Source organism: Galleria mellonella, unplaced genomic scaffold (assembly GCF_026898425.1).
Source record: "Galleria mellonella isolate WM207_F2 unplaced genomic scaffold, CSIRO_AGI_GalMel_v1 utg1432, whole genome shotgun sequence".
Classification (NCBI taxonomy): Eukaryota; Metazoa; Arthropoda; class Insecta; order Lepidoptera; family Pyralidae; genus Galleria; species Galleria mellonella.
In genome coordinates, this window is record NW_026441998.1 from 1,761,573 (window position 1) to 1,776,185 (window position 14,613).

At 29.5% G+C, this 14,613-nt stretch overlaps 1 protein-coding gene across 6 annotated transcripts in view; it reads right to left on the bottom strand.

Annotated features, from left to right (window-relative positions):
• Positions 1 to 655: 655 nt before the first annotated feature.
• Positions 656 to 14,613, bottom strand: part of LOC113523154 (putative polypeptide N-acetylgalactosaminyltransferase 9) — a 183,585-nt gene continuing 169,627 nt past the window's right edge. For 4 of the 6 annotated variants that reach the window (XM_052891725.1, XM_052891723.1, XM_026909053.3 and 1 more), the window contains 10 exons: positions 12,312 to 12,924; positions 11,836 to 11,880; positions 11,330 to 11,522; positions 10,567 to 10,736; positions 9,830 to 9,994; positions 8,526 to 8,989; positions 7,722 to 7,904; positions 7,425 to 7,532; positions 5,689 to 5,817; positions 656 to 5,096 (listed from right to left, as the gene is read on the bottom strand). In XM_052891725.1, coding sequence (XP_052747685.1) covers positions 4,935 to 5,096; positions 5,689 to 5,817; positions 7,425 to 7,532; positions 7,722 to 7,904; positions 8,526 to 8,989; positions 9,830 to 9,994; positions 10,567 to 10,736; positions 11,330 to 11,522; positions 11,836 to 11,880; positions 12,312 to 12,546 — 1,854 coding nt within the window. In that variant the 5' untranslated portion in view covers positions 12,547 to 12,924 and the 3' untranslated portion in view covers positions 656 to 4,934. Of the gene's footprint in view, positions 5,097 to 5,688; positions 5,818 to 6,789; positions 6,895 to 7,424; positions 7,533 to 7,721; positions 7,905 to 8,525; positions 8,990 to 9,829; positions 9,995 to 10,566; positions 10,737 to 11,329; positions 11,523 to 11,835; positions 11,881 to 12,311; positions 12,925 to 14,613 lie in introns of all 6 variants that reach the window. The other 2 variants (XM_052891726.1, XM_052891729.1) reach the window with 2 other exon arrangements.

Here is a 14,613-nt window from a genome sequence, read left to right on the forward strand (position 1 = left end):
AAGTCTTGAAGAATGTAGGAGAAAAAAATTTGACGCGAAACCAGTACAGTGAGAGGGGATAGATAGTTGTTCTATTTGCCATTGTACTTGTAAGTAGCACATAAAAAAGGTTCTCTATCTATATTAGAGGTATTAAACTAATTTTAAATAACCCATCCAATAAGCTATATGAAATATATGAATGATAATATATCAATATATGATGCTAATATTGAATTGGGTTGAATATGATCAAAAATTTTTTCTACTAAGACTTATTACTACTATATGAGTTTTGTCATATTTAAACGACAATTAGACAAATACATGATATTTCTTTTATGCAACTCATAATGGCAAACAAGCTGACCTGATATGGATCATGGACAACAAAGTATACTGTTTTGCCCATGATACCCCGCATGCGTTGCCATTCCTGAGAATTCAGGTGTTATTCCTCTGTACCCTGTAAATTCACTATATCCCACCTTTTAAACCGAAAAACACAGCCATGCAAGCACAACTGCTTCACGGTAGAAACACAAATGAGACAGTGGTGCCCAGTGCTAGTGCTTTTTTAGAGTTATATTAAGTGCCTGGTTACATTTTAGAAGGCTCAGAATGTAAATTAAATATATTTAATACTAGAATCGAGGATATAAAATAAAACAAGTAATTGTACAAATCCAACATAATGCTTTATTTTACAAATACTATTTTATCGCCATCTAATATTTCTATTCTATATTATAATACAATTGGAGACATCGCGTTATATACAGAAATTCAACATTTAATAATAGTTACCTAAAAATATATAAGGCACATTTAAACTTCCTACCTAGACAGATATGAACTACTATTTTACAGGTTTTAATGTATCATTAATTAAATAAATCTAATTTATGAATACAATCATCATTTAACTAAACGTTGCTCCAAGATTTCGACGTTATCGTACTAAAGGGGGCAAATAAACAAAATAAAAATTTACAATTTAACTTGAATATTTTCAATACGGAAAGAAAATATAAATATAATGTGAGGGATTTTAAGAGAAATATTCTATTGCAATATACGATTGCAAAAATTAATACAAATTCTAACTGTAAAAAAATTATAATTTTGTAAATTAATGACAAATTACATATGGAAAATACATCGATTGTACTCAATCATATATACACGAATTTTATTGCGTACCATCACCATGGTACGTAATAAAATTCATAAAAACTAAACGAATTTAAATTAATCCGACATAAAATTTATTCCAACGAAGTGGAAAGAGACAATTGTTTTAAGAATTATCTACTACGTGGAAATAAAATATATAAAACCGAGCTATTTGAACATCATTTTAATAACGAAGGAACTAAAGAGGCCCGATATTCTGAAGCGTAGCAAAAAAAGGGATCTGAAACGTCAGGAAATATTATATCGAACTAGTCAGCATGATACGTACGATGTCTGGAGCAATTATAATTAGTTTATTTACTATGAAACACGAACGCCCGATACCTTTATTTTATATACAGAGGGAACAAAACTTAGAAATCTCTTTTGATAACTATGAAGTTTTTTTTTCTATTAATAAAATTATAAACGCATCCTAAAGCATAAAATGAACAAAAGTAAGTGAATAGCTATTTGTAATTATTGACTGTACGTAATAAGCTAACTTACATTTTATTCACTTTAACTGAGTAGTTACTTTAAATATTGTGAACTAATCTTGTAAAAGATAGTATAAATTATAGTATGCTACTAACTATAAAAAAATCATGTCAATATATCGGTACTTCCTAAGAAGTCTGTAGGTACTCGTTAATTTTTTTTTATTTTTCAGTATCTTATGAATTTTATGTACCCCGTGAGAGTACTTAAAAGTTTTTATTTCGCTAACATCAGCAAAGCTTACTATCCAGGGAAGCATTGTTCCATCGACACTGCAAAATATATTATAAACCTTATCTAACTCGGCATGTCATAAATTTTCTTTGATTTGTAATTATCTCGTACATTTATATTTCACCATTATTTCTGTTATTTATATTTCTTGCTCAATGTACGAGAATACTGTTTTAGTACAAATAAATATAGACTTTTTTCACTAAACAGAAAAAAAAATAAATAAAAATAATAATGAATAAGAATAATTCAAATGAATATTTCCAGAAATTTCCACTACGTTTATATTTATAATAAATGATATTCGTGGTACTATATAAATGAACAGGACAAGGGTCATTATAGGAAAGAGGAGGAGGAATGGATTGTTAATAATAATGTTTGTCCTTATTGCTTGCAATATACTCTACCAGATTTACCCCCACGCGGTCCCCTATGGAAAACAATGTGGTTAATACCGGGTATCATTCCATTTTCATCATTAAACACAAACAGGTATTATAAAACTCATATAAAACGATATAAATACTATACTGTACCACTATCAATAGAACATCGTACAATTATATGGAAGCAGCAAATATAACAATCATACTCAGACGAATGTGCATCTATACCTCCATGGATAGTAGGCTTCAAAACTTCCGCTATTTTATTAGATTCTTGAAATGCAAAATAATAAATAAAAATTAAACAATAAGTATTTAAAAACATAATCCGCGATTGAAAAATTATGACAAATTGAGAATTTTATCTATAATTAGAAATATTGAAACAATTTTGAGTCTGAATAATAAAGTAATAAAAAATATTTTTTTATATATTCAGTAGTCCATATCGATGTAATAGATACGGTAGGATTCAGTTTTCAGAGTCAAGATCTTTTGTGGTAACAACCAAGAACGTTCATTCCAAGAATCATTAAAAACATGAGCCTGTATACAAAAGCTGATGCTACGAATCCCAAATTTTATTTACGTCAAGAAGTTTATACCGTTGTATGATGGAGGTTGTGGGCATGCCAACACAATTGCTATAACCTTCGACTTTTTGGAAAGTTCTAGTTTTCTGAGAAAGCATGAGCATTGAACACGCTCACTTGAAGTAAACTAAAATTAAAAGCTTTTTTCATACAACTTAGAATGGCAAACAAGATGACGATCCATCTGATAAAGTGGTAACCATCACCTATAGACGTGAACAGTACCATAGACAACATAGTATACCGTGTTGTCCATGATACCCTTCATGAGTTGCCATTCCTGAAGAAACTTTAAAGGAAGACTAACTGGCAGTAGATTTAACTAAACCAATACACATTTAAAATAATTAAACAAGCACAAATATAATAATAAAAATTTTTCGTTTAAAACGTTTATGTTTAAATTCATATCCCTTGAAAACCTCAAATTTAAAAACAACATAATAATTACATTTCAACACCTCCACTAGAGTATATAAATATGGGACATTCTTAATTATTAAATAAACTCCAAATAACATAAAAAAGATTTTGTCATGTATTTAATATATTGGAAAAATATTGGCATTTCATACCCTAGCTACTTATAAACCTCATAATAGGAATTTTTAATCACATAATAGGAATGTATAGATTGGAATAAAATAGAGTAGGAATTAGCTATTGTATGTTATTATGAAACGTTTAAACAATTTATTAAATATTTAAAAAGATTAAAATAAAAGATTTCCATTTGAAATGAGTAACGTTAATGCAGTAACGTCAAATTATATAAAAAAAAATAATTAGAGCAGCTTCTTGTGCCATGTAACGTACTCTACCAGTACATATTATTGATTTCAATAGTAGAATTATTATGATATGACATTTTAACGTTAAATTCAGAACTATTTAGGAAAGCTAACTAATGTTCTTTAATCAGTAAGTAATTTATGATAACATTATAAAAATGATTCTTAAAGACATTAATATTATAAATTTAAACGAGCAACATAATCAATTATGAATTAATCTAGAGTTCAGTCGCATTAGATTAAAAAATAATACAATGTTTCTATAACACACAATTACGAAAAAAAAAACAAACTAAAATAAATTATAAATTCGTCAAATCATATAACGATTAATACAAAAATATACACTTACTCGAGCGAATTTTTTTTTTAATTATATCTATTTATACTTTACATTTAGAAGTTACAATTTTCTACCATGTAAGTCGAATGACTATTATGTTTTAAATAAATCACAAAAGAAAATATTAACTAAAGTAATCACTCATGTACATAATTCTTAGTTATTACAGTAAATATAGTTGGAATATCTCAATGATATATTTAGACAGATATGTACAAAAAACTGTTTCTAGTATCTAATGATTCAGTAATACTTCATACAGAATACTATTACAATTAATTAAGAATAGATAATAAACATCAGTTTAAGAAAACCGTTTTAAATAGTACTTGAATACATTTAAAAGATTGTAAAGTTCTTTGTCCAATAAATTGCACAGGAGAGTTTGAAAAATTGTACAAAAAAAAATATGAGAAAGTTATTCATATTGTTAAACCTATAATTTTTATTTAATTCAAAATTCATAAACGTGTAATATTAAATTACACACTTAATAACTTTTAAAATAAAAATTTAAACAATTAATTAAACATTCACTACAAATAGTAGATATATATTGTAACTAAATACAATATTTGCAAAAATAAAGCAATTAGGAAAGTCAGTCCCTAAATATTTTAGGCCAAATTGTGACGGGGTTAACGAGTGAGAACACTATACAGTTGCTATATCAGTACGTTTGCCTACACAAACTGGTAATTTAAAATATTCCAATATGTATAAAATAATGTACACCAACAGCCTTAATATCTATAAATAAAATGGCCTCGATTAATCGCAAAAATCCTAATGTTTCTCCCATTTGTCCATGTACACAATTGCAAAACACACATTGCAGTCGAAAACGAGTGATTTATAAACACACAGTCAAATTTCAAACGAGTCCTTGCTCTTATATGAATAAAACTTCATCATAGGCCTCTGGCTACTCGGCTATTAGCTCTGGCGTAAGTCTGTCAGGGTTGAAGTTCTCCATGTTCCACATTTGCCTATTCTCCCCATCGTTGCACGTCTCCATCACAATTTTATCCTTGTTCCGTGAGATCGCCATACACTTTTCGCTGGAACCGTGTTTTAGTAACTTTGTCTGTAAAGGAAATAATATGTTTTAGGTGTTTTGTTTTTCATATAAAGTGATCTTTTAGAAAACGGTTATTGTAAACTTTACATCAGATATTACATAGATGGATTATGTACTACTCCGTCATCCTTTTTGGGTACTATTAAGAAAATTTAAATTACGAAATAATATTAATATTAAAGTTATATGCAAAAACTGTATTTTACTTTCAGTTCGAAATATATACAAAGTAGTAATTAGTATGTATTGACTGCTTTGCAGAATTGGGTACGTAATGGTACAGTACGGAGTTTTTTAAGAGTATATTAAGAGGTTTTCAGGGTTGGCAACGCCCATGTAACACCCCTAGTTGCAACACTATCGTCCATAGGCTATAATAACTATTTAACATCAGATGGACTGTATGCTTGTTTGCTACCTATGTGGTATAAAAAAATTAATTAATTTAAAAAACAACAATCAACTTTCAATAACTAATAAAGAACGCATATAATAAACATATTAAAATTAAAAAGAGAATTAATCAGAGATACATTAGCAAATAAAAAAATATTAATACGTTTAAAAAAGCGTAAAAATATTTTAAAGGAAAACTTACATTAGGATCATAAAGCCACAGCTGATTGCCTTTGGCACCATGGCAGGGGTACAAGACAACGTCATGTCCCGAATAATCGAGACATGTTTCGTCTCGCCGTATTTCACCATTTTTGGAGTACATCCAATACTGTAATGTATAATATATATATTATTTTTGGGTATTAATGTGCTATCTAGGTTTTCACTCTTTTTATTTATCTAAACTAATATTATAAAAAGGAGAGATTTAATAGTTTGTAATGTATAAACACAAAAATAATTCAATCGATTTTAAAAGTTCTTTCACTTATAGAAATCTACATTATCAGCGACTAACACGGGAAGTGCGCGTATTTTATTTTCAAAACAACCATGTGAAGACATGGCGATTCCTAAAAACAAATCTGCTTATTATTGTAAACCCAAATAGGGTAGTCAGAAACATAATAATGGACTATTGATTCATTTATACAGATTTTTATAAATAATAATTAAAATTGAAATTACAGTGTTTAATGTTGAAAATATTGTAGTTAAAAAAATATTTCTAAACGTTACCCAAACCCATTATTAAAAGTATACAAAGTGTAACAGAATATAGAAACAATTTATATAACTATATACAAAAGTATTTAATACAGTTGTTAATTAGATATTTATATTAATATTACATTATATTATATATTATACACCTAACGGCAGTACCAAAATTGGAAGAGTATTGAAAGAGATCACACAAAGTAATGAACAAAATTCCCATTCACTTAATTTAAATATGTTTGTATAACTTCAGATTTAATATAAAGTTGCATAATTCTGACAAAACTTATTCCATTTTAATGATAAAGTTTTATTAGAAAAAGCAAAAAATCTATACAAAACTGCTGTGTGCTGAGAAATACACGAAACCCATCATGAAAATATTGATAAAACCAAGATTAGTAAAATAGCTTTTAACAATCTACGCATATTAATTCAATTATTTATGAAACTAATGAAAGATTACTACATATACAACCCAACTTACCGTAGCATTGGTGAGCACCATGAACCAACTACGAAATGAAAGCGTAAGCAATGGATGAAATACTCGTATAAGAAAATGATGCCGACGACAAACCTGATTGCCGTACTCCCCGTGACATGGCCAGACGTTGACAGGTTTCTTCATGTCGTCGGGGCCAGCAGCTGAGTCCAGGCACATTTTCGACCAGGAGTTCGCGATCTGATGCCATTGATAAGTTATATAGGCGTGCCAAAAGCGAGCGTGTTGAATTAGCATCATCATTTGACAATTTCAAAAAATTCAAAATATTAAACCGTAGAAATCAAATGATCACGCTAAATATGATAATGAAAATGACAAAATTAAATAAAAATGAGTTGTTCATTAATTTAATGAACAAAATCAATTACTTGGATACCAGTGAAACCCTCAAACACACATTTGCCACTCCACACTAACGCTGTTGGAGGTACCTGATTGCCACCACTATGGTGACATTTGTGGAACATTACTGGTTCTACTTCTTGATCATCTTCGTCCACCACACCATCTAGGCAGTAACGTCTACCAAACGCTTCATTTCGTACCTAACAGTGATTATTGTGAATAAAGGTGAACTTGTGCTGTGAAACTTTTGATAAAGTGCAGGGAAGAGTGCAATGTGAAATTGGACATCATTAACAAAAAAAAACAAAACTCCAACAAAATGGTACTGCCGCGCTTGGTCGAACTGTAAACGACATAAAGACCTGATTTCCTCCCTGCCGATGACACGGGTATAGACCGACGGGCTTATGGTGGTCTGACTTGCGTGTCGGCGAGTCCAAACACAACTTTTGGAAGCCAACATTTCGGATCTGTACAAGTAATAATTTTGAAGGACACGTCATTATTTTTGCACTCATCACTTAAATAGGAAAATATTTTTCTACGTAAACTTGATTATTTACGTAACTACTAGTCTTTTATAAAAAATCAATAATATCGTAAATAAACTGTATTTTTATTTATTAGAAATACCAAATGAAATATACAATAATACGAACCTCGCCATGGGCAACTGATTCCCCAGGAATAAAAAGCTCAGGGTAGATATTCTTCAAGTACCATTCAAAGGATTTGCAGCCCAGTTTTTCTCTTAACATTTTCCTGCTTGTAATGTCGCCGTAATCTCCTTTATCGTTACCAACGCGTTGATAATAGTATTTAGCGTAGTCGTCTAGCCATACCTTAAATCCATCAAAAGAGTATTACACAATATATTGCATAATAAAATAAAATAATTATATAAATAAAATCCTACTATATTCACTAGTATTATAAAGGTGAGTTTGTAAGGACGTTGAATGTTTAGATATAAATTCACTGATACTCAATCACGTTTAAAAGTTATTAATTTGAATGAAATTTAATAATCAGAATATAGTAAATATTGCATAATAAAATAAAAGAATTATATAAATAAAATCCTACTATATTCACTAGTATAGTATCGCTGATACTGATGATATTATGAATTTAAATGATTTTTAATAATCAGACGAATAATTGTTTAGATTTTTAGTCTACATGAAAGTATTTCATAATCTATCAATAAACTACTAATTCTCCTATTTATATAGTTAGGTAGCTTAAAATATATATATATATATATATATATATATATATATATATATATATATATATATATATATATATATATATATATATATATATATATATATATATATATATATATATATATATATATATATATATATATATATATAGAAATATATACTATTTTATAAATGGTGCAATAAAGTGTGCCCTTGTTTTTCTTTTTCTATATAAAACTATCAGAATCTTACCTCGGCAAGACGAACTGAGTTTTTCTTTAGTACATTAACTCCTGTACGCCATTTATAAGGTGAACGTTTCCTAAATATGTGACCTACATGCGAACAAGGGACTATCTCTAGCGTTCCGCCACACATCCAAGTCTTGAATGAGAGTTCCAGATTTTCACCGCCCCAAATATCAAAACCACTGTCGTAAGTTCCTAGTCTTTCAAAAAATTCTTTATCAATAGCAAATAGACCTCCAGCCATTGTTGGAGACCAAACTGGTTCAGCTGTATGATGATGTCTAGCTCGTTCTCTCGCTGGCACCGGATGCCAATTGAACTGTAGATTCCAATCAAATCCACCAACGTTAACTGACGACGAATCTCTATAGTGATATTCAAGTGTATTATCATCGATAACGTCAATTACAGGGCATACAACCGTAGTTTTGTTGCGAGCTATTCTATCCAATAGTGGTTCCAACCAACCTAAAAATAAAATTCAACTTTATGTAATGTAACGTTATGTAATAAAACAACTTTATGTTATGTAACTTTTAATTATAACTCTCTTTTTCATATTATGATATTTTCTATAATCCTTCAACTGCTCACTATCTGAAGGAATGGTTTAATTTCCTTCACACCTCTTATATCGCAAACCTTAGATCATCTAAAAGTCTCTAATTAAAGATACCTGTAAGTTGCACTAGATTTTATGACAAGTTGTTCACCGTATTAGTTATCCGCCTTTGAAATAAAGTACCAATTTCTATAAAAAAAATAAAAAAATTACCTAAATTTAAGTTACAAGAAAAAAAAATACTATTTAGGAAAATAATTTCTGTTGCAGTACCTACATACAACATATATATCTGTCACGCCTGTCTTCCATTAGGGTAGGCAAAAACAATGGAACGCCAAATGCTTCGATACTACCTAATACAGTACACATATTTGTAAAAGATCACTATTTAGTGATAAGGTCGCCCATTATTTCCTCTTTACCTTGCTTTTATGTAATTAAATTTATGTGATTAATTATTCGTTTTGTTTATATACATCTTAAATCTTTATAATTTGTATCATTTTTAAAGAGAACAATAAAGATAAAAATTCATTCATTTATTTATTAACTAAAATTATTAATAAGAAAATCTTTAATAAATTTTACTATATTACTTTCTTTTAAACTTTACCTTTAAAGAAAAAAATTACATCAAACTTATATAATGGGCTTATTAAACATTTTATATTTTTATTTGTAAAATTATAAACTTACCATGCTATGTTTTTTTATTCTATATTTAAAATTTTTAAAATAATTACCTTCTGTACATTCACAATGGCTGTCTAAATAAGTTAGTACCGGAGCAGTGACGTATCGAGCTCCGAGTAATCTAGCTCTTATAAGGCCTTCACGACGTGGCGCTCGTACTATTCTAACCTTAGGAAGGGAGGACATGTAGTCATCCAGTTGTTGCATTAGATGTGCTGAAAATAATATTTATATTTTAAAAACAGTTCAAAATCTCATTTTATCACAGGTTTCATAATAAAAGTTTAATGGATAGTAATAGAATAGTAACTCCACCTGTGCTCTCGCTATACATTAGCAAGATACCAGTGAAGGATAGGTAAGTTAAAATAGTTAGTCCATTGTAACGAATTTTTCAAGGGGGAACCACGTGGAGGTCGACACAGCAAGGTATACTGCTAGCATGGATTGTTTGCAAGAAGGGATTATTAGTAATGGAGACCCTGTTAGTCCTCATTACTAACAATTCCTTCACCCCCTTGATCCATGCTATTACTACAAATAATACAAATTACATAAGATTATAGTTATAGGGGGCAATTATGTGAAGATTAATTTTCACAGCTTAGACTCTGGCTATTTTTCAATATCAAAATAGTTTTAGAGGAAAATGTTTTATTTCTAAATATATAATAAAAAAATTAATAACCTTTGATCCAGTTTAAGTCTATGATCAATAGTGTACAGTGTATGGTTAAAATGACAATGATGGTGATGTCGCATATTATAGTAGTTTCAAAATACTCACGCATATCAGAAAAATCGTCGACAAGAACAATTTCCTTTATTAAATGTGGCGGTGATCGATCCAATACAGAATGTACTGTTCTGAGTAGAACTGACCACGCTTCATTGTGGAAACATATAACTACAGATGTCTGCGGAAGATCTTCTAGATATCTACCTGGCTGTTTGCACCTGTCGTTCAAAGAAAGATCATTATTTAAATTCAAAATTGATTTTAATTACTTTAAAGCAATAACTTTTTCTCGATAATACGACTATTATAGTGGTCAGTAATTAATGTAACATATGTAACTGAAATTTAATATGGTAAATGTATACTTCATCTAATTTACAATACTAATGATGTTACTTGATTAATTAAATAATGATATAAAATTTTCACCACTCATTTATGAATATCTAGAATATTTAATTTTCATTCCATAAATTAACCAAATAATTGTAAAGTTTATTTAAAAGTGATAACATAAACGTTCTATCTATTTAAAAATCTTTAGTTTAATATTTGAAATAGAACAAAACAATATTTTATGACTAACAAACTCCACATAGGATTTTAATATGCTCGATGAAATATGGTCATATCGAGTGTTACATTCCCCACAACGGAAACAATTGATAAATGCCTCTGACGACTTTATTAGGGATTGTAATGGTTACTACTATATTTATTTTATTTATAATTTTTTTAAAACTCTATTACATAAGTAGTTGTTTTCTCGTTTTCTTTTTATTTCATTTAACAAGGATAACAGGTTCCATACCATTCGTCCCTCGGATCTGGCAACTTCCTTCTAATCGATATGAGATCGCTAACGTATTGGTTGAACGCGTTCTTTTTCCATCCTTCGGAAACTGCCAATTTCGTATCCTCGCTGATATTCTTGGGCAGTACGACCGGTTTGCCGAGTTCGCCGGGAGCGTTGTCCGAGCCAGGGGCAGCTATTACACCTAGTCCTACAAGTAGATTTGCTATTAATATTGGATGTCCTTGGCAATTGCCAGCGAATTCTCTATGGATATTTTGAAAATTATAAATGCGTCACATAACATGATTCACAGTATTGAGAATGAACACTTAGCAAATTTTTGCATTTGTAGGAAGTTTTCAATTAGAAAAGCATTACAGTTACTTAAAAACTTTATGTGATTCCCACAACCGTCTCAAAACAAACATATATACAATAACTGTACAGTTACAACATAACTATTACACCCTAGCACAGTGCATAAAAAGCGTAAAATTAACGAATGAAGCATTAAAAATTACCTTCATCTCCCATGAGACGACCAATCCAATTGACACGCGTTTGTGCTGTGATGGACAAAGTTACATCATGTTACCATGCATAACGTTAAAATAAAAGCAACGAATAAAAGAATAGGCAAATCATGCAAAAAAATTAACTAATAATATTTAAGCAGTAAAATATTTGTACACAATTATAGTATTTTAATATTGATTGATAAATTACGTGTATAACATTAATTCTAATGAGAGAAATGTAATTATAAAACACAAAGACGTGTAAGTATGATATATTTTATACTCGTAGATTGAAATTCTTTTGTATTAATATCTTTGATTATTTATCTTTTTATTTGAATGTTGTTTAACATCTGATTATTATTAGAAATTAGATTCATTAAATTACAATATGTTCATAAGTTGTTAATAACAGTGTCTATATACTTATTTAAATGTGTTATAAAATTTCATGCTTCTTAACTTAATAATTAACTTACCATCGGATAAGTTGTTTCCATAGGATTCACTTTTTCTTTTCACAGGAGTAGGTTTGGCTATTTTTAATGGTTTGGCTTCAGCATCATCGTACTCCACTGCTGGAGCTACAATTGCATTTCTCGATCCCCCATTTGTTGTCAGTAATGCTACCATAAACCATAATGCTGTTAGTATCAAAACTGCCTTGAGAATCAATGTACGTCTTCTCAAGAAGAACATGGTAAAATATTTCATTTCAACCTTTTATTTTCTCTTTCTTTCTGCTATAGAATATGATAGATTTATAGTGACAGGTTCGTCATTTAAAAATTTAAAAGTACTTAACTGAATAGTTGAATTTGAGCAATACAATTTTACTATCTATAATCACAAAAGGTGACTAGTATAAAACAATGAGATATGTTTTGTGATATCTTCAAACTTCAATGAGATATGCTTTATTGGATATGAAAGTTTCTCTGTTTCTTCTAATGTATTTCACATGTCTTTGGTGACCGTTTTGGCTACAGTCTCGCACTTCCTTGCCAATACTTTGCAACTTTTTTCCGCGTCTTCTGTTTCATTTCCGACACTGTCTTAAACATTTCTCGTCCATCTTTTTGTACTTTAAATCTGTGGATAAAAAATATAATTTATATAACAAACAACTAAACAATATTAAAAAATAGAGCTGTAAATTCGGATCGTAATATTCTATAAGATTTTAATATCATGTAAAAAATATATTACTTTTCGATAAAAGAGTAATCAAATAGTAATCACAACAATAAATGGCAGGTTACAACCGAGTTTTAAAGTAATTATAATATCACTTTATAACAGTTAATATTAAGTTTGTAATTACTATAAAGTACAATAGAACCTTGACCTTTGAAACATCAAATTTGATTTGTTTCGATTATAACTGTGGGATAATGTTACAGTACACTGTGAGCTCGCTACATTTCTGTTACAAATAGTCCATTTCCTACGACGTACAGAACTATAATCATAAAATTGTAGTACCTACTGAACTTTCGAGGTACCGTGATATAAATGAAAACTAACAATTTGACCATTTGACCGGATTATAAATTGATTTCGGATAAAATATAAGCAACAACTTATGATATCTATTTTTCGAGTCCTGATTATAGAGTATATTGTATTACGCACTTAGTACTTCAGTTTACATTGGCTTTTATTCGCGATTTCGTTCGTATGATCGGATTATCTTGATTTACCAAAAAAAAATAGTAGCTTTACCCTTCCATTTAATACACACATCAAATTTCATGGAAATTGATTTTGAGTCAATAAGGCGTTTATAAGTAACAAACTAAAAATAACAAGGACGTTACTAGTTTCATATTTGCGACTGCATTATATATTGTTTTAAAGTATCCCTATGAGCATCAAAATAGGTTAAATTAAGTTCTGATTTGTTATACAGAATTTGAAAAGGTTCCTTTTAGCTGTTTAGCAAGTGCGTTATCATTGATATCAGGTTAGAAACACGACAAAAAAACTTCAAAATTTAACCACTTTATTATACTTTGCGTAGTTGAACTAGAAATGCACTCGATCCGCTATGACTTATTTTTATTAATACTTTTCAATAACAATGCTGTCTGATTTCTGTTAAGTAAACGTTCTAGATAAACGCTAACAATTATGTTTGCACTGTAGGTACATATTACGTAAGTAATTTTCCGCCTCTATATCCTCGCCTTGGGCGAAAGAGGTAATTGCTTTGCAACGTCCCTCTTGGAGATATTGAGGTTTCCTACTCCAATATCACTACTATATAGCTCAATTTTGGTTTCGTGAAATATTATGTTTGCATCGAGATCAGAATTAAAACTCAGTGAATTTCATGCAAATACCATCACATTAATAACGTTTACTCATTAAACAATGCGAATAACGTTGGATGTGGATATAAGATAAAAAATTACGATAATCCAGTCATGGATAGTGCTTATCGTGTGAGTTTTAAAAGGTTTGTGTTAGATTTGTGTTCTCGTTTGTTGATTGGACGAAAATCCTATTTTTCTTAAACGCTTCGCTAGATACGCATTAAAGATCCATATTGAATACATCGTAGTCAAAAACTATCTTAAGAGCGCATCTACAAAGTTGCACTTTTATCGTAATTATAATCTCTCAAGATTAAAATCTAGATGTTTTAAATGCAATTTCAATTTAAATTATGTTATCATTATCATATCAGCTATTAACTATCCACTGCTAAACATATGCTCATAAACTCACGGGGGAGCCATGAGAGGCGTATTTCCAGTAGTTGCCAAGCTTGGGAGC